Below are 26,432 nucleotides of genomic sequence, written 5' to 3'. Positions count from 1 at the left end.
GTACCCCTGTGGAAGCGCAATGACCGTCATAACTTTGTGACTTCAAACAGAAAGAAAAATTCAAATACAAAGAACTGTTTGTGACCTGCGGTTGCTCCCAATCACCCTAATCCTCTCTACTTGCCTGTCATAAAATATGCAAACAAATTTTTTTACCCCTAATCTAGCAACGTATCTCGTGGGATACATACACTGTAAACTGCGGTATCATTCTCTCTCCTGTTCATCTCCTTACATACACCCTTCTGCTACTGCCATAAATCTCAAACTTGGATTATGAAATGCTTTTATGTCTCAGCCCACCTCAAGCGTTTGGCCTTGTTTCCCCTCCTGAGAAGCGGTTTAGACACTGCTACTCGTCTTCTGAGACCACAACAAGACAAACTTCTTTTGACAGTACTTTTACAATTCTGTATCTGTGATGAAGTTGCTTTTCTATCTCTCAGGGAACTAAGCTTGATGTACTGATCTTCTGATGGTGTGATCACTTTCAGTCTGTCTGTCCTGCTTTGGATACAACTGATCCAGTTTCTGCAAAGCGTTGTAGAGTTCCACGCACTGCCCCCATAGAAACCTTTAGTCTAGACATGATTTAACGCTGAGAAAGCCCCTCTTTGCTTAGAATAACAATTTGACTTCTAACACTTTCACTTAGTTCTGATGCCATGTTTCTCACTATCACAATGGTACTTAGTGAGCAACGATCTGCTGGAAAACTTGAGGCACAACCGTAATTATAACAAGTGAACACTGGCTGCAAGTTGAGTTACTTGAACGAGCCTCTGATGAGTCGATTAAATCCACCTGAGTGTCATCTGAGCGTTTCAATGGAAGAGACACAACTCAAGGAAATCTGAGCTTTTGTACAAAGGAGTTAAGTCGGTCAACGCCACAAATTTGCTTAAATTTGATTGCTGACCTAGAAATAGTGCAGAGTCTTAAACATGTCATAACTTCTTGTGTTTTTAAATGTTTCTGAATCCTCAAACTTTCTGATTATTTTCAGGTTTACATGAAAATAGAGATTTTCAATGTGGTCTCAGACTTTGAGACCCCACCGTTTATCTTTATAAATGTATGTAAAGTGAAAAGTTGAAATGCAGCTGAGTGGAGAATCATCCAAACTCTTCTTTTTTTTTTCCCCCCCCGAGTTGTGATTTTTCTACTTCTTGGTTTGGGCCCAGCTGTGTTCAGATGATCCAAACAGTGCTCCTGTATTTCAATCATCATCAGAGGATAAATATTTACAAGGCTACTCAATTTAACCTTTTTAAAATCCTGCCTTGTCAAATATAAAGGTAGACGTATGATATAGTTCTTCTCATATCTATGAACATTTGGCTGCTAATTGACGAGTTTTTCCACAAAACTTTCTCTTCTCAAGTCACATTTTAACGTTTCCAGGTGTAATGGTGCCCTCTGCTGGCTGTATGTGTGCAACACCTTCACACAAGTGTTGAAACTGTTCTGACTTTTTTTATCCTCAGAACTTTATTTAAGCCATCTGTGTTTACCTTCAGTTATTGGATTTATTTATTTACAGAAGACTTGGTAACACTGTTTTGGAAAGTGAAGTGTTTTGTATAGCGAACAGTAATCGGCAGCGTTTGGAAAGTCAAAAGCAGGGAATGTGCTGATGAATGACTTTAACCCCTGCAAGCTTGCAGACGTCAAATCTCACCACTGCTCTGCTTCAGCTACTAGTCTGACTTCATGCAGTGTGACAGATACATCGACAACAACCAAAAAACAACATAACGCAGTCGGTATTGCAAACTGTTTATTCGTAGTAAATGAAAAGTGTGCCATTCAGTGAAGTGGGAGAAAGAGAGGGCAGGGGGTTGTCGGGGGACGGTCGATGTCTTTGGTCCATTCTCTGGTGGAGGGGATTTCGATTGGATTGGTGGGAGACAAGAAAAAGGCACTTGAGTTTACAGTTGTCTCAGAAAAGTAGTCTTGAGAAGGACACAAGTTCTACCGGAAAAAAAAATGAATGAACTAGATGTTTAAACCTCCGTTATGCCTAATATGAATATCACATACAAAATGCCCCATGTGAGCACAAAATTATATAGCTACATATATGTATATACAGTAAGGAACGGGGAAAATAAAGCGGGGTGGGAAGAAGAAAATGTGAAGTGTTGGATTTATCCCCTTTGGATTTTTTTCTCTCTCTTTTTTTTTTATTTTATTTTTTTTATTTTTTACAGGCCGAGGAAAAGAAAAAAAGGCAGCGACTTTAAACAGGACGAAATTATATCTTTGGCGATAAACTAAATGTTCCTACAGTTTGGAATGTAAAAACAAAACAAAGACTGCTTAGTTAAAGTGGGAGACAAAATCCCCAATGAGGAAACTAGTTGACTGATTGAACCAATCCAGCACTAACTCTCTTTAACACTCGAGATGTGCTGGAATAAAAAGCTTGAATTGTTATTATCTGTCCTGCTGCTTTGATCAATTCAAACTGCAGCCCACCAACGATAAGCAGAGAACTGGTTGAGATTGAGGTAAAACTTCCCCAACAACTTCAGTCAGAAGATCTTTGTTATATTATAACCATCTTACACCTCTGCAAGCACTTAAAGGAATAGTCTGACATTTTGGGACAAACGCTTCTCTGCTTTCTTGTCAAGAGTGAGATGAGAAGATTGATAATCAAGAAAACGAATGATCCAATATCTCCCAAAATGTTGAACTATTCCTTGAAGTCAAAAGATAACCCATTTAATGTGTCATTACAGCACCTTTTACCAAAGACTGCAAACAAATTAGCACTCTTTCTCCACAGTATTCACTAACATAATTATGATTTTCATCTCAAATAAGAAAGAAAAAAAAAAAAAAAATCTCCCTCTGGTCAGAAAAACCTACGAGGAAACAAAAACTAGGAGTGAACACAATCTTTTAAATTCTTTTTTTTTTTTTTGTTTTTTTCTTCCAAAAAAAGTCAGCTTGACGGAAGACAACACATTATGAAGATGCAGCAATTAATGTAACAGCCGGTTTTACACTACAGCCTTGCAGCTCCACATATGTACACAACTACAGGATGATAACAGGTGAAGCATCACCTGTCGATCGATTTAGAGCCCACTGCGAGAAAACCGGCCGCGTCGAAAGGATCAGCAATGAGGTATTCGCCAGCTTTTTTTTTTGTTCACATCCTTGCAGACTTTACGAAGAGATTTTAACCTCGACAACAGCCTTGAAGCGTCTACTTGGCAGCCATAGAAAAGATCTGTGAAATCAACACAACCATCCAATGCATTCATCAATTTCACTTTCACAGATGGGACAAAGTGAGTGTATAAAAAGAAGAGACATATTTATATATATTTATATATATATCGCACGTCTGCTCTACAGGCACGTCTGCCCTACAAGTACCGTCTGTTCAGAAAGCCGTCATGATGCAGATGTCCATGTTTCTAGAAAGGCAAATGTGAAGTCTCTCTGTGACTAAAGGCAAGCATGTCATTAATATGCCATTTATGTGCATATTACAACAACAAAGCACAAAACAAACTGCGCATGTGGAAGAAAATCCGTCGTCCAGATGTTTAGAACTGACATGAAAACAGCATGTGGACATAGTTTCCTTTTGTTGTGTTTTAAACATATTTAACATTATTCTACGAAAAGGTAATGAGCCCTCTCTTTGTTATAAAATAACGGGCAGCAAGCCGAGAACAGCACACACGATAAACCCACTGGCCAGTGGGAGGGTAATACATCACTGCCTTAGGCAATATTTAAAGGAACAGTTCAATATTTTGGGAAATGTGTTTATTTGTTTTGTTGCTGAGAGTTAAATGAGATTGATCCCATTCTCATGTGTGGTAAATATGAAGCTACAGCCAGCAACCAGTTAGCTTAGCTTAGCATTAAGACTAGAAACAGGGAGGGGGAAACAGCTAGCCTGGCTCCTTCCAAAGCTAACAAGTTCCACCATTAAAAATTAAATCTTGTTTGTTTAATTCAAACAAAAAAGTGAAGAGTAGAAACATGTGACAGTACAGAAGCTAAATAACACACCGAAAAACCGCAATTTATCATTTTCACTCTTCCATTTTTGTTTGGATTAAACAAACGTGATGTAACGTGTTAATGAATGAATCTTAGAAGTGCTGGCAGGCAGAAACAAAGCTGTTTATCTCTGCTTCCAGTCTTTATGCTAAGCTAAGCTAACCGGCTGCTGGCGGTAGCTTCATACTTACAAACATGAGAGTGACGTCTCTTCTCATCCAACTCTCGGAAAGAAAACGAATGAGCTCCTTCCCTAAAAGTCAAACTATTCCTTTAATAGGGCGACTTCTGTGCTCTGCGTCACCCTCAAACACGTTTTATTCCTAGCATTGACAAGTTCCCTACTGTTTGTAGCAGCCATATACGAAAAGCTCTGGATTAGTTTGATATGTTTCCTTTTTACCTTACAAAGATTAACGATAGTCTGTAGTGTTGATTGCATGTCTACTCTCCTGATGACAAAAAAAACCCAAAACCCTGTTAATGCTAGAACTACTGGTGCACTTTCACTACTCTTTTCACAGTGAAGGCATTGAAATGTTTCTGGGAGACAAGAATAGTAATTATTTAAAAAAAAAAAAAAAAAAAAAAAAGATCTGAGGTGCAAATCAGAGCTGACATAAGCCACAGCAAAAATAGAAACAGTACTAAGAGTTCAACTTCAATAGTGCACAAATTGTTGCAGGTAATTATGTCAGTCTCTGGCTGACTGCTTTACTGGTTTCTCTGAAGCAGTGCAACAAAAAAAAAAAAAAAAAATTAGTAACAGAGACTGACGATAGCTTAGCGATGAGATCTCTCAAAGGGGGGGGGACTAAAGATAGAAGCTGTTGCCTTAACCGGGACCGGAGAAATGAGAAAGGAAGAGTGATTACAGAAGAGCGAGAGCTTTTCAAGTTTGAAGGATGAATGGGTCGATGTAGAGAGGTGGTACCACAGCTCAACTGACGGAAATATGTAAACTTGTATTTTACTCTACATTGAGAGGAGTTAGTATGGTGGGAGAGAGTGAAGGGTACTGGGGGGGAGCGGGGGGAGGGGGAGAGGGAGAGGGAGGGGAGTGCAAGGGGTTAGTAGATGGGTTTGATTAAGCAGAGGAATTCCAATGTCAAGGGCAGTGCGTCCGCTGAGGCCTTTGGGGGAGCCCGTTGTGAGAGGGTCGGTCTTGGTTGTGGGACGATGAGGAGTGGGAGGGGCCTCTCGAGCTGTTGGAGTGCTGTGAATTAGGACCAGAGGAGCCGCCGTCACTCTGGTAGCGGTGGTTAGCGCGACCGGCGTTCCTGTCATGGTAGGAGCTGCCGTTATACCGCTGACCGCCCGAGTGATAACCTTGTCCCTGGAAAGTACGCCTGTTGCCTTGGAAAATCTGAGAGGAGGATTAAAAGTCAGTCAGCATGTGAAACTGTTTAAACAGCGACGTCTCTGAGCTGTGAGACGGCTTCATGGTCTGAATGTTTGACAAAGTGCTTTTCCGGCTGACCTGTTTGGTTGGTGGCGGGCGGTGTTCACTGGGGGCGCTTTGGGTCTGGGTGGGAGGAGGGGTTTCCATCAGGCTTGGGCTGGCAACAGAAGACGACGTGGAGCTACAACGGGATCGATTTGAGTAGCCTGTACGTGGGTGGTAAACTGAAAAAGAAACAACAAGGTAAATCAGTAACAGTACGACCAGGAACCCGTCTCATGAAGGAGGAGGGAAAGCTGAAGCACAGGTGCAACGATTGATCAATCGATTAGTCGACAGAAGATTAATTACCAACATAGTTCATATGTTTAGATAAGAGTAATGATGGCTTTTTGAAAAACGAATCTAATATCATTGTTTATTTAATATTTATGTTTTTTAGCTTCCTAAACATAACTGTAATAACAGTTAATATAATAATATTAATAATAGTTTTTAGACGGAAAGTTGGAAAAATGACTTGAGAAGAAAGTGTTGGCGAGTTTGTTGAATATGTACGACGCAAAGTTATGATGATGTGAGTACCGACGCTGCTACACTTTCATAGGTTGATCGTTATTTAACTCTTAAAAGTTCACAAACGTTTCAATGTCTTATAGTAAGTGATGTAGTGGATGCTGAATTGTCGACACTGCTAGTTTCTTCCATTTCTCATTGGAATTCCATGATGTTCGCTCGTTACAGCTGACAGATGTTTATTAAAGTGTGGCATGCAGGAAAAGAATGTTTGGAAATGTGAGGATGAGTGTCACATATAAATTCACCAGCTTTTAAAATTAATTTAACTGGTTTCCAGCAAGTTTCTTCATTTCCTCATGATATTATAGCAATAAGATTTCTACCGCCTGCTGCGGATGCTGATTGGAAACAGGAAACCTGTTAATATTTGGGATTTTAATTAGCAAAGTCGACCTGGTAACTTATAATCCTCTTTTATGAGACAGATCCCTGCTTTAGTTCAACAAAATGACTTGAATTCATTGCTGAGAATAAATTATTCTCTGGACAAACAGCATTTAGTGACACAACATGTTTGGCATGTTATTTACTGGATAATGTTCACAGAGCCATGTCAAATGTTGACGCTAAACTGTGTCCACAGAGTTTGATCCACTGGGAGCCGGAGGACAAACCAACACTGACACGTCTGAGAAAAATCGATTTTTTAGTAAAAATTAAAGTATCTGAAGTAACAAATGTCATATTGAAGAAACTGAATCTAGTTGTTTTTACAGTAGTTTTGTCTATTTCCTCTCTTATTCATATACAACATATCAGCCTTGTTTTGACATGTTATTAGAATTTGCTGCAATCACTGTTTGTCAAGCCTGCTGACATTATAAACTGATATAAGCTGAAACGTTCTTGTATTTTGTGATTGTGGGGAAGCCGTGCTAGGATAAATGTGGTGGTAACACCAGTAGATGAAGTGGATTCTTTACCTGATCCAAACCCTGAGATGCTCGTCTTCAGCGGTTCGAGATCGAATGTAAATCTTACAGCTTTCCCAAGATCTTCATCGTATTTACGTTCACTCACAAAGTGCTGAAAAAAAGAAAAACCCAGGGATGACACATTATAATCAAACACCAGCATGATCTCAAATGCTCTTTTCTCTCTCTCAGTTAATCTGTCTGGTTCAATCTTGTCTCAACAAAAAAAAAAGAACTGAGTCAAACATTGTGAGATCGAGACAGACGAGGCCGAACTGAAGCACCAGTATTGTGAAAGTACCTTGATGTCTGCACGCAGTTCAGTCAGCTGCTCCTCAGACATGGACGCCGACTGGTCTGTCAGCCGTCTGAGCTCCTCTGCTCTCTTCTGTCGGGCGTCCAGAATTACCACTGAAACACAGCAGCAAAGTATGATCTTTAACTGGTTTTAATGCACAAAATCCTGTTTTATAAAACCAACAAATGAACCTACGATCTTTTTCGTGTACGTTTCCAATTAAGAAGAAATTTACAGGCATCAGGCATTCAGTGTTTCATGAGGAACTGTTTTAAATAGTCAAGTTTTATCTTGCTTGTATATCTCAGACTTTGTTTTTGTTGTGTTGGATGCGACTGTGTTAAACTTGTGTCTTTTTATGTAACTTTTGACACCTATTATACGCTGCCATTTTGGACGGGTCACCTTTGTAACAGACATCAAGTATCTCAAGAGAGTCACGGGTTAAATATCTTCATATGTTATGTTTTTTACAAGTCTATCAGTGGTCAAATATTTTGTTTTGTCCGACCAAAAGTACAAAACTTTATTCAGTTTACTGTCACGTAAGACAAAGAAAATCTGCAAATTCTCACATCTGAGAAGCTGGAATGAGAGAATATTTAGTTTTTGTGCTTGAAAAGTATCAAAACAGTTACAGATTATTACAATGTTATCATTATTATAATGTTATGTATAATTTTCAACTAATTCTTTGCAATTTCAGTAAGTTTCAGTTTTCTTGTGAGAGCTCAGCTGTGATCTTTAGAAATGACACATATTAAGTACAAAGTGCAGCTGACTCAGCATCTACAGGGGTCAAAGATGAAGCCGTTTTCAAATCCAGGTAAGATGCACGTACAGATACAGAGGCTCATAAATGCCTGACACAACGGTCAATACATACTGAACACATGTCTTTACATCCTTAAAATTTAAAAATCAGTTTTACATCATTTCCCAGAATGCTTCAGCAAACTGGCCTGAACTTGCTGTCAAAGAGGAGAATTTAAAAATCATACAAAAGCTTTTCAATCACTTCAAGCGGCGTTGCATGTCTAGTCTTGTGACAGCGCTGCTTCAGAAACTCTACATTACTGTCTCTTCTATGAAAGACGCCTCCCTGTACAGGATGATGCTGCCTGTCAGTGCAAAACAGTAAGTCTACACAGACACAAGACTTTGTTTTTTAATCCAAAGGGACTGTCACACACAAATGAATGTGAGACTACAAAACGATTATTTTCAGTATCAATTAATCTGTCGATCACTTTCTGGATTAATTGTTTTGTCTATAAAATGTCAGAAAACGTTTAAAAAAATGCTTGTTATAACGTCTTAGAGGTTTTCAAATGTCTGAAAATCTAAAGATATTCAGTTTACAATCATGTAGAGACAGAAAATCCTCACGTTTAAGAAACTAAAACCAGAAAAATTGGGGTTTTTTTGCTTAAAGAAAGGACTGAAACCATAATTTCATTATAAAAATAGTTAGTTTAATTTTCTGTTGATCAACTAATCAATTAATCGACTAATCCTTGCAGGTCAAGAAACATGTACAACTGATTATAGTTTTAATTTGACTGGCTTGAAATTTGTTCTGCCGGCTAAACTGCAAATATAAGAAACATCATCAATAACCAGCTAATGAGATTTACATTTAAATCAGTGGTGTTCAGCTGTTTCTATAATCAACGTCCAAAATCAAGATTATAGCAGAGCTGAAATGATTAGTCAATCAGTTGACAGAAAATTTGGCAACTATTTGAGGATTCGCAGCTTTTATATCATCGTAGACTGAATATCTTTGGGTTTTGGGCTGTTAGCCGACCAAACGATTAATCACAAATTTAATCAGAAGATCAATTAGACCTGAAACAATTAGTCAACAGAAAATTAACTGGCCATTATTTTGATGGTCGATGAATCGTTTAAGCCATTCAAAACCAAAAATCTCAGTTGAGAGGATTTGCTGCTTTCTGGCCGTGTTATGTGATAGTAAACTGAGACAAAACACGTAATGTGAAGAAGTCAACTTGGAGTTTGAAAATTGTGATGGACATTTTTACACTAGTTTCTGACCAAATTATTTTTATTAATTGTAAAAAATAAATAGACATTAATAATAGCCCAGGATATTAGTACCAGTTACAGTACAGATACTAATACACAGGTACCTTCTGTAACAGCAAGAATGAATAAGGATCATTTTAGTCTAAAATATACATATGGCAAACAATCTTCAGATTCGGTGCCGTTAATCAGCTAATAGATTTTCGTTACATTACGGAAAACCTTCAGTTAACACAAATGTAACACAGAAAGGAGACTAACGGAGGAGACTTTGAGGAAACCTGGTTTTTGTATTGTCGAAAAAGCACTAGAGTTCCTTCGTTTTCCTCTCAACATCCCCAGCACACCTTACACAAAGACAGCATTGAGTCCTCCCTTGACACCTGACACTATTCACTTTTTTCCTGGCCTGGAACACACAACACTCTGCACCGAGAATAAGGAGAGAATGGCCTACTTGTAAAAATATGCAGTCTTGCTCTGTCATGTTACATACATACACACATATACACACATACACACAAACACACAGTGGTATGCTGTAGGTATAGCGGGACCCTTAGGGCACCGCTGCAGTTATGAAGAAACTGGGACTTGCTGTTCCACAACAATCTCTTTCACTACCTTTCCCGGAAGTGATTTAGGTCAGATTCTCCGAGCCCTCGAGTCAGGTGATCATATTATGTGAGGGATACTAGCAGCTCCCGGGTGGTATGTGATAAACAGGGTTCTGGTTCAGTCTTACAAATAAAGTACTTACTGGCCTCTGCTTTCACTTTGTCCATTTCCCCCAGTAGAGTCACTTCTCTGTCCATTAAACTAGAAACAAAAAAAAAAAGAAGAGAGGAGGGTCGTTTTACTTTACTGGCACCGAAATACTCTGCATGCTGACTTTGCACTGAGATTACAAACACAGAGGTAGCTGCATACTTTGGGATCAGAAATAAAGCAGCAGCAGTGAACAACAATGCAACACTTCCAGTACAAAATACAATCAGTTCAGTGTTAAAAAGTTCTATACTGTGTTGCAGCACTAACATACTGCAGTAATCAAACATAGCAGTGACATTATTACGTGATAAATCATAACCTTGAGTGTATTCTTGGTATTATACCACCATTTCATTTCTGGCATTTATGATGAACTGTTGAGACATTTATGACACAAAAAGCTGGAGGAAAAGGTTCATTTAAATTATGCAAAGAAAAATATTCCAATAAAATATGTAGCTAGAGTCTATACGTGAAGGATAAAAATAAATATCATTTCATGCTGGTTTCTGATCCACTTAAGAAGATGTATCATGCACATTTCCAGGTCTTATATTTTTTATTCTGGGGCTTTACTGGAATATCTTTGCATCATTTACAGTTCAAAAAAACTCCTTAGTTGTCTTATACTGGCTCTTTATGCAGCCCCTCAGTTCAGCCTCTGTCTGAAACAGGCTGTTTTAACTCCTGTCTCTTTAAGGCCCGCCTCCTAGAGAGCCCACTCTGTTCTGATTGGTGGTTCCAAAGACTATGTAAACAAATTGTAGTAGCTGCTCTTTACTCAAAATAGGAATTTCTCAGGTAGATCTGTACACATGTTTGAGCCCGAATTTGATCCAAAATATGCGAGAGGACAACGTGTGGAACAACCTTAGTGACAAAGACTACAGAGCGGACGGCTGTTTGTGGACATGCTCACAAGGAGGAGGTAACATTGCAAACGAAGCGTTCAGAGCAGGCTGAAGCTCTGGCTTTTGACATGCAGGGAACATTTTACATAAGATCCCCCCGCCGCTCCAAAGCAGTCAACCTGAGGGAAACACTGAACAGTATAAAACAACAGAAAATCACAAAAAGCAAAATATGTCCACTTAAGACCTCGGTTTGCTTCAAAAGAAGTCCTTGTTGGATCATCTAACAGCTTCTGTGACCCCTTCTTGACTGAGAAATTAGGGCATCTGCATCCAACAATTTTTAAAATGTTCTGAAACAGTCTGACAATCTCCTGGGGTTTTCTGTCCATTTTCTAGGATGAGGGAGGATGTATTTCTGGTGAAGTATGAGCACCTTACTGAAACAACAATTCTTTTATTAGAATTTGACAATAAGCGCTGTCAGAGTCTCACGGGAACTGTAGGTGTTGAATGTTAACAAAACAATCCGTCTTTTATTATTATAATATCTTTGTTAAAATCACAAAGTGCTCAGCTTTTACAAGCCAGCGCAGTAGCAGCAGCAGCGGTGGGGAGCGAAGAGTGGAGCTAAATTGATCTCCAGTTCAGCTAAGAATACGGACAGGAAACCACAGTGTCATGTTTCAGCACTTCAGAGAAAATAACAAAGTAACTCTCACACATACTAATGATACGTCAGAGCATATATAGTTAATCTAAAGTATATTTAAAGGATACATACTATCCAAGTATGTCTGTTACTCCAATTCAAATTATAGTTCGGATTTCAATCTATTTCAATGAAGTGGCTAGAAAGCTTTTTATCTGCTGTTAGCGTCCTCAGCAGTTACCAAATTCTCTTAAGAACCTTCAATAAAGTCTCGTCCTGCTGATTTATCATGGCCTAAATAGATTATTACTGTTAAGAAGAAGTGAACCTGAGTTTTCGTCTTTCTCTGTAGAACAAGCTTAAGTGGATCCCTCGCACAGTCAGTAATGGAATAAAAAGTAAAGCCTTCATAAAATTACACATTTAATGATTTTTCAAATCTTAAAAATGTTAGTAATATCTGCATCATTAACAGTAGTAAATACGTCATTATTGTTGTCACTACACTCTAGTTTGTCTATAATATTCAGCTTATCACATAAGAGACTCCATAAAAGCCACCTGAGGTTCAACATATTAGGGCTGTAGTCTGCTGGTCGACTGGTCGATTAGTTGGTCGATATGTTCTCGTCCGACTAAATTCTCATTGGTCGAATAATCTCTGTGTTATTTTCATAAGGAGAAAAGTGCTACATCAATAGCTTTCCAGGAGTAATCCATTATTTCCTGCGATGGGAGGGACAGACTAACAAATTACCTGTGAAAACGGGGTGTATTCAAAACACCCCCGTTGTTTTCACAACTTTGAACTCGCCCAACCTGATGGAGACTGCTGGGTCTAACTGTACCCAACGTTTACTGAACGTTTACTGAATCTGTGTTTCTCCATGATGACACAACGAGAACCCCCGCCAGGCCAAAAAATATTTTTAATATTTGATATCCAAATGAATATCCATTCATTGGGAAATCGACAGCGTTTGGGAGTCTCTGTGCAGCGCTGTTGCGGTACGTGAGTCAACCTCTGTCGTTGCCTGGGAAACCACTGGTAGCGTGGCTCCATTAAGGAGTATGGGGCAGATAAGTGACGGTGGATGCGAGCGGGGCAGAGGAAAAGGTTAGTAGTAAGTTGTCAGTCTGGCAGTAAATGTACAGTACAGACTACAGTGTGTCAGTTAATAAATGCTAAAAAGTCACGTCTGTTGTTTCCCCAAATGCTGGAAAAGTAAAGGGGGTTAGCTCTAAAGTTAGCAACAATGGGCTAGCATAACCTGACGACACAAAACAGAGAAATGTGTGACTGCCGAGTTTACTGTGCACTCTGTCGCCCCCTCCTGCGCGCGTGCGACTAATCGATTAGTTGAAGATTATGTACGATTTTAGTCGACCAAGATTTTCTTTGGTTGACTGCAGCCCTACAACATATAGAGCATTCGGTTTCCTATTATGATAAATCTCTGTCCCAGTGTCATCAAGAGGGACAAAGGTGAGAAAAATGCCCTTTGACTCACATGGATCATATAAAAATACAGTAACACCCACACTGGTTAGTAAACATGCAACACGAAGCCAAAGAAAATAAATATGTCAAACAAAAAGCCCTTTGATCAAATAGTTTTAGGAACTATAGAACCTGAGGAAATTAAAGTGCTCTTTGTACATTCCTGTTTGTGTTTCTGTCACATCTGAGGACTTGTGAAGATTAGGCAAATTGCTGATGATGGATTTAAAAAAAAAAAAAAAAAAAAAAAAAAGAATAAGAAAGAAAAACAAAAAAGGGTGTTTGAAATACAATTTTCGCACATTAGGAAAACAACAACACTGTCCTCGTTGTTGTCTTTGTATTGATGTCTGTGATGATTCTCAGTCATCCAGGCAGGTCATGGTGCATCCAGAAGAGCTGATGTCTCATACAAAAGTCTTCTTTAGTTCTGTGTATTTACAGGCTTTGTATTTTCTGTTGTAGTTCTTTTTATTTACTGCTGTGTGACTGATGTTTGCGTTGAACGTAAGGACTGATTGAAAGGGAAACTTCAGAGCAAAGCTCTGCTGAGAGTCTGCTGGTTATTTATTTCTATTTAGCAACGTAACAGTCATGAAACTATCAGTAAATTCATTCATTCAGTCACTTTCTTTTTTCATTGCCACACCCTCTCTGTCGTTGTTCCTGCTCTTGCTTGCTTTTTTTAGAAAAAAAAAATGAGTTGTGAAATTTGTCCTAGTATTGATACTAAAGTACTTCCTTATTTCTCAGTGAAGCTGACACAACTTTAGAAATATGACAAAGTACTACCCTCGGAGTAGACACTTTTTCTACACCTGGAACTAGGGCTGTAGTCTGCTGGTCGATACGCTCTAGTCCGACTAAATTCTCACTGGTCGAATAATCTCCGTGTTATTTTCATAAGGAGAAAAGTGCTACATCAACAGCTTTCCAGGAGTAATCCATTATTTCCTGCGGCGGGAGGGACAGACTAACAAATTACCTGTGAAAACACCCCCGTTGTTTTCACAACTTTGAACTCGCCCAACCTGATGGAGACTGCTGGGTCTAACTGTACTCAACGTTTACTGAACGATTACTGAATCTGTGTTTCTCCATAATGACACAAGGAGAACCCCTGCCAGGCCAAAAAAATATTTTTAATATTTGATTTCCAAATGAATATCCATTCATTCGGAAATCGACAGCGTTTGGGAGTCTCTGTGCAGCGCTGTTGCGGTACGTGAGTCAACCTCTGTTGTTGCCTGGGAAACCACTGGTAGCGTGGCTCTGTTAAGGAGTATGTTTGTGTAGCGAGTGGGAAAGAGCGAGAGGCAGATAAGTGACGGTGGATGCGAGCGGGGTAGAGGAAAAGGTCAGAAGTAAGTTGTCAGTCTGGCAGTAAATGTACAGTACAGACTACAGTGTGTCAGTTAATAAATGCTAAAAAGTCACGGCTGTTGTTTCCCCAAATGCTGGAAAAGTAAAGGGGGTTAGCTCCAAAGTTAGCAACAATGGGCTAGCATAACCCGAAGACACAAAAAAGAACTAAATGTAGTCTCTGGTTCCTCCGGTCGAAACGTAGCTTTACTTCCTGAGTTTCTGGGAAAGTTCCAGCAATGAAAACTGCCCTAAAATGTGTTTTCTTATACCTCACTTGTCAACATGCATCAAATATTCCATCATCTCAAGACTCAGTTATATCTATGACCAGATCCAGATTTAAAATTTTTTTTTTTTACATACCAGCTCTGAAGGTCAGCAAACGTCTGCTTCATCCTCTTGATTGAGGAGTCCATCTCCTCCTTGACCACCATCCTGTAGCGAGTCAGTGAGGCGGTGCATCTCTGCAGGTCCTTCACTGAGCGGTCGATATTGGGAGCTGAGGAGTAGACATTAAATATGACTTGACTACAAATGTTTTCCTGGTATGCTTAATGTCACAGTTACAAGAAACTACATGCAGGGCAAGATAAGTTTGGCAGATAAGAGGTGTAAGTGTCTAACCCATCTTTTTGATCCCTGACGATCCTTGATTACTTTCATCGGTGGTGGATGCTAATGAGGATGAGGGATGATGTGAATTTGAGCCTGGCCTGTGTCGGGACTTGTTGGCTCTGGGACCCTGGTGATTCCTCCCTCCCTGCTGAGAGGCGGGACTCGGAGCGCTAACTTGACTTTCTGCTTCTGCACCTGTGAGAGGACAGATTACTTCACGATGAGTAAGTAAGTAGTTTCAAAACTCTTTCCCCAGAACTGCCGAAAATAGGATTTATTTATTCATTTATTTATTTTTAGAGTAAACCTTCCAAGGTTTACAGGAATTTTGAGGGCGGGGTTTGCAGGGATGACTGTCACTAATTGATCAAACACACATTCCACGGCTGCTTCATTCACAAAACGAGGAAGTACTCTTCTACAGATTTAGGTCGTATTCAGACCAAATCAGGCGTTGCGGCGCACCGCTGCAGGGTTGAGCAGAGGTGTGTGGGCTTGTTTGTGCTCTAGAATGTAATCGCTGTGAAACAATCAAAAAATAATGTTTTATTGATCTGATTCGCCAGCGTTCTCGCTACCGCCACTCCCTCTCTTCATTCATTCTCTAGCTCAGTCGACCACAGCTGCTCGCTCTCTCGCTCACTGGTGGTCTCAGCTCTCTCTCTCTTTTTTCTAAAAAATGAGTCGGGAAGCCGACAGCAAAGTCTAACTTTACTTTTAACGTTATCAAATGAAGAGAAATGACCTTCCCTCCTCCTAGTAATGTCTTTGTACTCTCTCATGGGAGAGTTTACAGCTCTGAACAGTCTGGTTGCTGGCTGTGATTGGCCAGTGCAGCGTGACGTTGGCTTGCGTTTCACCAAAAGTTAACTCCGGATCAACTTTCTCGCTGCAGGCTGGTGCGACGCTGCTGCGGCCAAAACCCCCACAGCCTGAATGCACTACCCCCATTCAAATGAATGGGAGGACTGGTGTTTTCGCTGCATCCCCCGATTTGGTCTGAATATGGCCTTAAGACCAGTTTGGGACAAGGGGAGGACATTTCTCTTTCGGCTTCCTGACTCATTTTTAAAAAGATGAAAGGAAAAGAGAGAGACAGCACGCCGGTGGTCGAGCGAGCTAGGGAGTGAATGAAGAGAGGGAGCGACAGTATCAAGAACAAAGCCTGTGAATGAGAGATATAAACATTATTTACTGATTGTTTCACGTTATATTTTAAAGCAAAATAATTAACCATCAAACACTCAAGAGATGATTTACTGGTGAAACAAACACTATTAGTTCCCTTCTCCTCCTCTGCATTTCTCCTTTTCACTCATTCATTACATCCAACTAATGCAGCCGTAAATACAAAGACAACAGGACAAATCGGTTTTGAATTTGGATTTTATCTACCTGGGTGGGCCGCCCAAGTAGAGCCTACGTATTTGAAATGCTGCTCTTTAAGTATTTATTAAATTCAGACACTTTCGCACTGTGAAAGGAAGAGCTCCACTCTGTCTGTCTCTCTCTCTCTCTCTCTCTCACGCAGGCTGCTCCAACACAGGAAAAAAACATCAGGAAGCAGCGTCTTCTATCACTAATGCAGTTAAAATTAGTAAGCCATGCTTCCAAAATAAGGTTGGGGGCAGGAGAGAAACTGATCTGCTGCATGTATACGCAGATTTTAAGTAACCAGGTTATTACAGTGCATGTGGAGGTGTTCGTCAATTACCATCATAACCTGGTTTCTCTGAGGAACTGTTCTGAGTGTCAGTAGTGGTGTTAGGGAACCCAAAAGCAACAGTAAAATATTAATACAGCTGCTGACAACGTGTCATCAGAGCAGCGCCACACTGTGACAGAAATAAAGGACTGGTTTGACATCAAGTCAGCTGCTAAAACACATCCTGCTAAAGCAAGGCGGCCCGTGATGGGAGGCAGGAGGTCAAGAGGATGTGACAGTCACAGAGATGGATGAGAGATTATTATTCAGTACGTGATGTTACACTGTCGGGTGCAGCGGAGCATGATCCCCTGGTTACATATGGGAAAACGATTGGTGAATGCGGCAAGTTCTCTTAAATCACTCTTACGCCATTTTAGAACAATTGAGTCTTGCATGAGGCCTGGTGTCACTAAACTTCAATAAAATTTCACTAAATCTTTGAGAAAACAATGATCTGACCCAAAAAATGCATTCTTTGTGCTCATTTTTCATCATTTAATTAACTGTAAGCTTTCCAAAAGAACAGCCCAATATCCGTTTTAGTGCAGGGATAGGTTTTCTTTAAACGGAATCAGAGCAGACTTTTTACATAACCGTTCATCTACGCTCATGAAAACAGGCAATCCTAACCCTCGGATGACAACAAAACTAGCCGCTTTATCATTAAATCAGAGCCGTGTTTACCGGTGGTTTCGGATGTAGCGGGTTCAGAGTCCAGCTCGGATGCGTCCAGGGAAGCAGAGTCCAACTGTTCACTCAGAGAGTCGAGCGACTCTCCGTCCATTACGGATCCGTTAGCATGAAAGCCGTTGGTTTCATCCTTGCTCTCCTCAGGCGAAACGGCCTCAGGTGGAGCAGGCTCCGCTGAGGCCTCTGGCTGGGGCTTGGGCTTCTTTTTCTTCTTGGGCTGGACATGAAGATATCAATGTCAAACTCCTTTGTTCAAATTCTCTTTGTTCATTATCTCTATCCTAATCAGTGCAGCGACCTGAACCGATTCAGTGCACAAACAGAAAAGTTTAATTCACAGTGAAGCCGAAATAAAAGATTTGACATTCGGGTTGAGATGACACTAAAAACTGCGTTTAACCATAGCTTATAATTAATAAAGGGCAATTTGAACATTACATTTTTAAGAACTACAGCATTTTGTTTTAAATACTTTAAAACTAGGGGTGATATAATCATGCTGCGTCAAGGTTTCTGATTCTTACCTTCTTTTTGCCGGTGACGTTCCACTCTTTCAGGATCTCAACTGCACTGCCTAAAGCATAAAACAAACAATATTGACAAAGGTACATAGTGACAAATGACAGATTTACAACCTAAAAAAAAACCCAAACTCCATATTGGAATGCTCTAGGGTGTTGTTGAGATACCGTTAAATAAGGAACAAAGTAGTCTGACGTGCGGGGACGACCTTCTTGTTCTAAAATTAAACATGTGAAACTAAAGGCATGCAAATGATGCCCAGCCCTCTGAATGCAAAGCACGGCATGCATGAAGAAAAATAGTTCTCAAGGTCATGTTAAGCATGAGCAATAAGGGCGACAAGCCAGGACAACAGGTCCGACTTAAATGCAGTCAAGCCAAAAGGTAGAGGTGGAAAAATGTAGAATTATAGTCCATGTCACACAATAATAGCCTGTATAATACAGTGTAAATGACTGCTGTCACATGTTAGATTGTTTTTCTTTATGTGGAGTAATTATTGCCGTCATCAGGGGGATTACTACAAAATATGCAGTAATACTAGTTTTATGGGTAACAATGCAAGTACAATAACTGTTTATAGGTAAACATTGTGAGCCAATAATTGCCCTTTCTTGAGGTCAAACGCTGTGACGTCTTCATACCTTCTAAGAAAGCTTGAACCGCCTTGTCAACACAGTTCTCAAAATGCTGTAACACCAGCACAATCTCATTGTTGCTTTTGTTGGGGACAACTGCTCTGACGGCACTGATCTGTAAAGACAAGAACAAAAAAAAAAAAGCACTAACTATGAGATGATCAGATTTTAACTCAAAGAACACTCAAGGTGATCCAATCTTTATGTATTTATTCCACACTGAGGATGTTTGAACATTTAAATAACATTTGGCTTGAGGACACAGCACAAATACTCCAATGTTTAAACACACAAATGTTACACTTTTTTGCAAGGAAAGAAAGACAAAAAACTCCCATTAAAAAACATTTTAACAGCATAGTTTTAGTTTTTGAACAGCCATCAATACCTCAGATTGTTCATTTTGTGTACCAAGATATTTGTTTACAGTTCTGGCACCAATTCTTTACTGCCACTTTCTGTCAAATGTGCTTCGCAGCTTAGAAACCTCACAAAATATTAGAAACCAAATTACCTCCCATGAAAACATTATGACACCACAATTAATCTCTGCTTTCACATTTTCCTTAAATTGTGTCATTATAGATTTAAAGTATTAACTTGTTTCATTATAGATTAAAAGTCTGAAGAGGATAAGGCTCCCTGTCATGAGATTATATTATGGTATACCTCAGGCAGTCATTTCTTCATGGGATTTCAGATCTGTAGATGTTGAGCTATTTAACATCTCAATATTTTTTTACAGACACTGATAAATTAACTGTGCAGAAATAACCAGAGATAAAACTAGCCCTCGACAGCGTGCTCTCTCATGTTTACTGTTGCCAAAAAACAGCTCACTGGGAAGCATAGAGCCCCACAACTAATCAAAATGGATGTTGAGGCTGAGAAGCAAATCCACAAACACAAAATGGAAACGTCTCACTAAAAGCCTGTGATTTTTTTGTGTGTACTTCAAGTGTTTCCCCTACAATAGTACAGGATAAGAAGAAGAACCCCCCGCTAGTCCCAAAAAAATACTTCTTAATGCCAAAAATAACATTAAATATCTAGGGCCGTAGTCTGCTGGTCGACTGGTCGATTAGTTGGTCGATATGTTCTCGTCCGACTAAATTCTCATTGGTCGAATAATCTCCGTGTTATTTTCATAAGGAGAAAAGTGCTACATCAATAGCTTTCCAGGAGTAATCCATTATGTCCTGCGGCGGGAGGGACAGACTAACAAATTACCTGTGAAAACAAGGGGGGGTGTATTCAAAACACCCCCCTTCTTTTCACAACTTTGAACTCGCCCAACCTAATGGAGACTGCTGGGTCTAACTGTACTCAACGTTTACTGAACGTGCTGAACGTTTACTGAATCTGTGTTTCTCCATAATGACACAAGGAGAACCCCCGCCAGGCCAAAAAGATATTTTTAATATTTGATATCCAAATGAATATCCATTCATTCGGAAATCAACAGTGTTTGGGAGTCTCTGTGCAGCGCTGTTGCGGTACGTGAGTCAACCTCTGTCGTTGCCTGGGAAACCACTGGTAGCGTGGCTCCGTTAAGGAGTATGTTTGCGTAGCGAGTGGGAGAGAGAGGCAGATAAGTGACGGTGGATGCGAGCGGGGTAGAGGAAAAGGTCAGAAGTAAGTTGTCAGTAAATGTACAGTACAGACTACAGTGTGTCAGTTAATAAATGCTAAAAAGTCACGTCTGTTGTTTCCCCAAATGCTGGAAAAGTAAAGGGGGTGAGCTCCAAAGTTAGCAACAATGGGCTAGCATAACCCGAAGACACAACAGAGAACAGAGAAATACAGAACAGAGAAATGTGTGACTGCCGAGTTTACTGTGCACTCGAGCCATTTTTCCCCGCATTTTTTGCGAGACGCATAAAATCTGCGATTTTCACCAGAACTGACGCGCACGCCAATTTTGGTGAGTTTTGGTACACGTTTGTAGAAGTTATTTGAGGTCAAAGAGTTGTAATAATAATAATAATAATAATAATAATAATAATAATAATAATAATAATAATTCCTTTGGAAACAAGAGGGCTTCGCGCTGGTCAGCGCTCGGGCCCTAATTAATATTGTAATTAACTGGGTTAGCACCATTGACCAAGCAGTCAACTAAGGGGAAACAATGACTTCTTACCTTCTCCTTCATCCTCTCAGCTGTTCCTCCCTGGGACATGACCATTTTTGAGTGAGTATCAAACACCACCCCAGAGGTATCTAGAAAAAAAAAAAACAAAAACAATGACAAAAACCAAACTTCTATTGTCTGTTCCGACGTTGAATCGTATTTGCAAACCCACTGTAGAACATCATTTGCAAAACAAAACAACCAGCACATATCTTCACAGAGAATTTCCTGGAAAGAGTTGACAGCTACATTTATGCATTTTAAATCACATTTACAATGGCAGATTTATGTTTGTGAAGCCATCTGACTTCACCTCAAGTAAAACGCTGACACACGACTGGCCGTGTTTAACTACATGAGTCAACTAGACTAAATCCTTGCCTGTGTTGTATCAACTCTCAGATGTATGTCGCTTCGGATAAAAGCTTCTGCTAAATGATATTTTAACATTATAACATGAAAACTATTGACACCATTTGATAAATTGAAAACAGATTCAATTTGTGTACTGTAGGAGTCATTTGTATAAAAAAACGCCAGCGAGCACAGAAAGAAAAAAGCAAAATTCATCACATCTGTGCCTCAACAGTCTGGGATCTGCATCAGATTTAAATGACTAATAACCAATAAAGGCCTCCAAAAAGACATTCTTTCGAGAGCAACCTTGACGTTTCTGTTATCAGAGGCTGAATGAAAACAGCTGAGTTAAGGTTAAAAAAAAAAAGAAAATCACTTTTGACAAAAGGTCTGAAGACATTTATTTTTAAAATGTGATAAACAGCTGATTATGGAGAGTCAGAGTAAAGTCCAAAGTTAATCTATGATCATTTAAAGACAAGGCAGAAATGAAAAACTGAGTGCTTGTAAAGGCTGTTTTTCCCTGCAGGAAAGTAGGTTAATGTCTCTATAAATGTCCACAAAATTTCCCTTTTAATAACTACTCAACTTCATTGTGAAAGTATTGCTCTCTGTTAAAATCGACTCATAATTCTTCTTTGTGTATTTGTACACTAAAACAGACATAAAATACATACAATATAACATACATTTTAGTTTCCTAATTTCTTTCAAATGTTTATAAAGCAGATACATACCCTTTTGGCTGTTTTTCTTGGCCATGTTGTAAGCTGCAAGTCCACACAGACGTATCCGAGAAAAGCTTAATTTTATACTTCCACAAGACTGTAATAACCCTTCAAATATGCTTACGCTGGTGATCAAATAATGGCTCAGAGTGTGGTAGCTTTCACTTTGAATTTTTCTTGCTATAGAGAAGGTGCAAACAAGGCTCACGACTGGTAAAGAGGGTTGGAAGAACGAGTTTCAGATCAGGCCTTCACCATTCAGGCGAAGTTTCAGTTTTTCCTCTTCGTTCTCCACCAAATTCATCCGAATCTGTGAGGAGAAAAAAGAAAGAAAAAAAAAAGAGGTTGTGTTATAAGAATCAGTGAGGAGAGAAAAAAAAAAAAAAAAAAAAAACGGTTTCATGCATGTCTAGAATATAAAATAAAAATCTGAATTCAACTGTAGTCATGCTGTACGAAACCAAAATACACAAAAACCAAATGTCGACTTTCCTAAGATCTGAAAATATGAATGCAAATCACATGAAATCCATTTCCTCTGGCCTTAAAATATGAATGAAAAACAGATTTCAATAAATTATTGTCTGTCTGGCAGAGTGTTCTGGAGAATCTGCAGTTAATATTGTGCTTGGCAGAAACCCGCTTTGAAGGGTATTTCCTTTTTCTCAGTTCTCTGCAGGAGTGGTGGGTGATAATGTTATGAGGACTTCACCAAGCGTTCACAGTCTGTGCCCTTCGAGTTGGGTGGTGACGACTGTAAACCCATTAAACACTCTGACAAGTGCTTTTATAGGCATGATCACAAACGACCGCAAGTATTTTGAATTTTCCCTCAAGCAAAATTCATAACTGATGGCACAGATGGTCGCTTGATAATGTCAGCATTGTATCTGAAATGAAGATGTATAAGCTTTTGACTGCATGCCTTTGGATATGGTTCTGCCTCGCAATGTGCTTTTAATTTTCACAACTAATATCTGTCACTGCAAATTTGAGAAATGGTTACAATAAATATTAGGATATAAGGTCCCGATGAGATGTATAGAACTTTATTTTACAGGAGTGACAGATATTTGTTTAAAACACTTAATATCAAGTAAAAAGGCTATTATGTATTTTTAATGTATTTTTTCAATTCAACTCAATTTTATTTATGTAGCGCCAAATCATAACAGAAGTTATCTCAGGGCACTTTTCATATAGAGCAGGTCAAGACCGTACTTTTTAATTTACAGATGTAAATTATTGCAGAAATCTTTCACAGTTATTGCAGAAATAGTTCCTGCAAAGCTGGCAAATATCTTGAGACTACAGGAAGCACAACTGGAAGTGACATTATACAAGACTCAAAATAGTGACACAGGAACAAGGATGCAAATAAATTCATCAACAGGACTTCATGAATGATGGAAACGTTTTTTTTCTTATTGACACTGTGTGAAGTTTCAAATCTTTTGCAAATAAAGATTTAAGTGGCAAAAAAAAAAAAAAAAATCCAAGAAAAGATAAAATTTTCTGAGAGTTCCTTCACTGAAGAATAGAAACTGCTCTATTCTTGAATAAAATCTTCAATTGTATTTCATTCTTTTACACCCAGTGATTAAAAAGGAATTTTGCAATGTCTGCACTTTGTAGTGGAAAAAATAACATCTGCAAGCCTTTAAAACAATTGGTTCATCTTGGAAATTATGTTTTCTCTCTGCTGCACAATCAATACTCCCCTGACCCCGAGCACTCTTGCTGACTGCTGCCATATCCTAGACCTCTTAACTTGTGTCCTCTTCTAGTCTTAAAAATGCTTCAAACCCCCGCCTTCATCAATCTGAGCTCATTTTTAATGGGCCAGCTGTTTCCCTTCTTTTAGGTTTCCCTTTCTGACCTGGTTCTCTAGAAAAAGAAACCTAAAAGCTGTACAAACCCACACCCTCCTGATTAGGACTTGGCATGCCACAGTCCTGGTTCCACCACACCTTTGCAGACGTCAAACCTGCATACGCACAATCAACAAGTGACACCAGCAGCGGCCACTCACGCGCACACACACTAGGATGCATTATGTTTATCTAGAGGGATGGTGCTTGAGTCGTCAAGAGAGCCAGGAGGGCTTGTGATGCAAGCTATGAGAAGTACAAAGTCAGCACTCAAATAAAACTGGTGACTGAAAAGTTTGTTTAAACTGAATTACGTTGGTAAATTTAAAGAGGGTGGATCGTGTGCGTATGCGTGTGTGTGACACATCCAAGCGGAGACATAGAGAGGCTTCTGTCACAGTAATAAATGAGCAGTCAGTATCAAACAAGGATGCAGGTGACCAGTTTTTATGGAGGTCCAATTAAAGCCCGACTGGAAACTAGGCCTGCAACTAATGATTATTTTCATTAGCGGCTAATCAGTCAATTATTAGCTCAATTAACTGATTAATAGTTTGGTCCAAAAATGTCAGAAAATGGCCCAAGATGACGTCTCAAATGTCTTGTTTTGTCCACAACCCAAAATATTCAAGAAGATTAAAGAAACCAGAAAATATTCACATTTTAAAAGCTGGAATCAGAGAATTTGGAGATTTTCTTCTTTAAAAAAAAAAAACCCTCAAAACGATTAATTGATTATCAAAACAGTTGGCAACTAATTGATTAATCAACTTATCGTTGCAGCTCTACTGGAAACGTTTTCATCCCCACTCCCAAATTATTTATTCTGTAAGGAACCGGCTATATACTGGCCTGTCTCCGTGTTCATATTCTTAACAGATAAAACAGTGTAGTGATTCATCCAGACTTATCCTTAATTAAAAGCAGATAATGTGAAGTTTGTAGCTGGCTAATCAGATAAGAGACCACTGTCATCATTTGCCGCAGCTTAGCTGGCATCTTGCATAATATACTTATTCAAAGTCCGTGTAATTTGGGTTGCTGCAGAAGTCAAAATAGCCTCCGGATTTTTTACTGCTGGACTGCTGCAAACACACAGATATAATAAAATAAGAATAACCACAGCTTCAGGACTACCAATGGCCATTGAATAGCCAACTTCGTAGTGATGTTCGCTAACTCACCCTGATTTCTGCTCATTTCTTAACTGTTAGCCCACGTCAACATATTTACTTAACTTCTGCCTAAATGCTTCTTGCACAATGTGGTCACTCGTTCAGTCTTTCATTTCACATATTTGTCTGAAGTCCGGCGGTTACGTTATCGTTAGCTTGCTAACATTACCTAACGTTATGTGATTACGTTAGCTATGCAAGGCTATGCGATGCTAACCGCAATAATTTGCAGTTAGCGTCAAATTAACGGCAAAAAAATCATCAATGACTTACTGCAGCATCAAGTATCAACGCCTTCTTCTTTCAGGGTGGACATTTGAATGCAGCCTTAGCTAGCAAGCTAGCTGACTGCTTGGCTTTTATTATTCAATGCTCTGCTGAAATGTCAGGCTAACCATCTCTCTTCTGCTCAACTTTGATGTTTAACAGCTCACTGACTATTAAAACATCGTTGTTTTAGATAAGTCATCAGTTCACTGTGCTAGTAGATAAATAATATTAAATACGTACTTGGTGCTGGCAAGAAAACTGGACAGTAGATTCTGGAAACGGGTTACCGCAGCTCCCTCCGCCAGCAGTCTTTACTGCCAAGTAGTCTCAGTCTGCTGTGGGCAATATTTTCCTCCAACACAGTCCTGTCGGGTTGCCAGGTTGGAGTCAGACAACCTCCCTTTTAAAACCGGTTTGATAACATAAGGACCTGAGACTAAACTACGACATTTATCTGGTTAAGGGGCGGACTTTAACATTAGGCAAGGTAGGCAACTGCCTGGACCCCCAACTAAAAGGCCCGAAGCAGCTATAGATTTATTATGATGTTTAGATATGAAAAATATTGAATTATTTGATTATTCCAATTCATTGTACTCTGAAAGAAGATACAGAAAAGCACCCAAAGCACTTAAAAATATTTGCAACTGTGTACTTCTACTTCAGAGGAAAACATTGTACCTCTACATTTACCTACAATAACAAAAACATCAATGTTACTGGTTTCATTACAGATTCAGGTTTTACACACAAAATATATTAATATGATGCATTATTATTCATTAAACTATCCAGCATATCAGGATGTTAAGTAGATTTAAGTACATTGTGCTAATAATTCATCTCTTTCACTCTTCACTTTAATTCAAAATTTGAATACAGGACTTTTACTTTTACTGTGTGGTATTAATAGCTTTACTATTAATAGTTAATAGATTTACTTCAGAAAAAAGTTTTGAGTACTTATCCTACTATGGCCACTCCCAACATTCCCAGTTTGACAAAGGGCGAAAAGTAAAGCAAGACGGCATTTGCCTGGGGTCCCCAAATCACTAAATCCGCCCCTGGGTTAAAGCATATTTCACATTAAACATGAATATGTAGGGTAAGATGGAAGAAGACACTCACCCACCCCATGTAACTCAGTCTTCATTAGTTTAAAGCAACATATACAATTGATTTTATTATAATTATAAAAATAGTGCCGCTTGATTTTTATTGTGTAAAAATTAATAAAAGACACAATTACCAAGATCTCTAGAAAAACTAAGACATTACATCTTGTTTTACTGAAAGGACATACAATT

General features: G+C 39.2%; 1 protein-coding gene across 2 annotated transcripts; it reads right to left on the bottom strand.

The window, feature by feature from the left end:
* Nucleotides 1-1,762: 1,762 nt before the first annotated feature.
* Nucleotides 1,763-25,486, bottom strand: spats2 (spermatogenesis associated serine rich 2). 2 transcript variants are annotated; one of them, XM_044351903.1, is made up of 13 exons: nt 25,366-25,486; nt 21,819-22,119; nt 20,734-20,813; nt 18,597-18,705; nt 17,955-18,004; nt 17,425-17,647; nt 15,042-15,245; nt 14,781-14,916; nt 10,038-10,096; nt 7,229-7,338; nt 6,937-7,039; nt 5,513-5,658; nt 1,763-5,398 (listed from the first exon to the last, which is right to left on the bottom strand). In XM_044351903.1, exons 2-13 carry the CDS (start codon nt 21,841-21,843, stop codon nt 5,141-5,143), a joined length of 1,503 nt encoding a protein of 500 aa, XP_044207838.1. In that variant the 5' UTR covers nt 21,844-22,119; nt 25,366-25,486; the 3' UTR covers nt 1,763-5,140. The 2 variants fall into 2 exon arrangements, with proteins under 2 accessions (XP_044207838.1, XP_044207839.1); XM_044351904.1 differs by having other exon boundaries at nt 15,042-15,227; nt 25,366-25,480.
* Between the last annotated feature and the right edge of the window lie 946 nt (nt 25,487-26,432).

This window comes from Thunnus albacares, chromosome 5, assembly GCF_914725855.1.
Source record: "Thunnus albacares chromosome 5, fThuAlb1.1, whole genome shotgun sequence".
NCBI classification, from domain to species: domain Eukaryota; kingdom Metazoa; phylum Chordata; class Actinopteri; order Scombriformes; family Scombridae; genus Thunnus; species Thunnus albacares.
Note: the sequence above shows the minus strand (reverse complement) of the source record. Positions and strands in the feature narration are given on the sequence as shown.

Coding starts and splice junctions, on each gene's coding strand:
- spats2 (XM_044351903.1), bottom strand. CDS start 21,843: ATGGCCAAGAAAAACAGCCAAAAGG. Junction 14,917..15,041: donor GTCAGGGATCAAAAAGATGG/GTTAGACACTTA, acceptor TCTACTCCTCAG/CTCCCAATATCGACCGCTCA. Junction 10,097..14,780: donor TTTGCTGACCTTCAGAGCTG/GTATGTAAAAAA, acceptor TTTTGTTTCTAG/TTTAATGGACAGAGAAGTGA.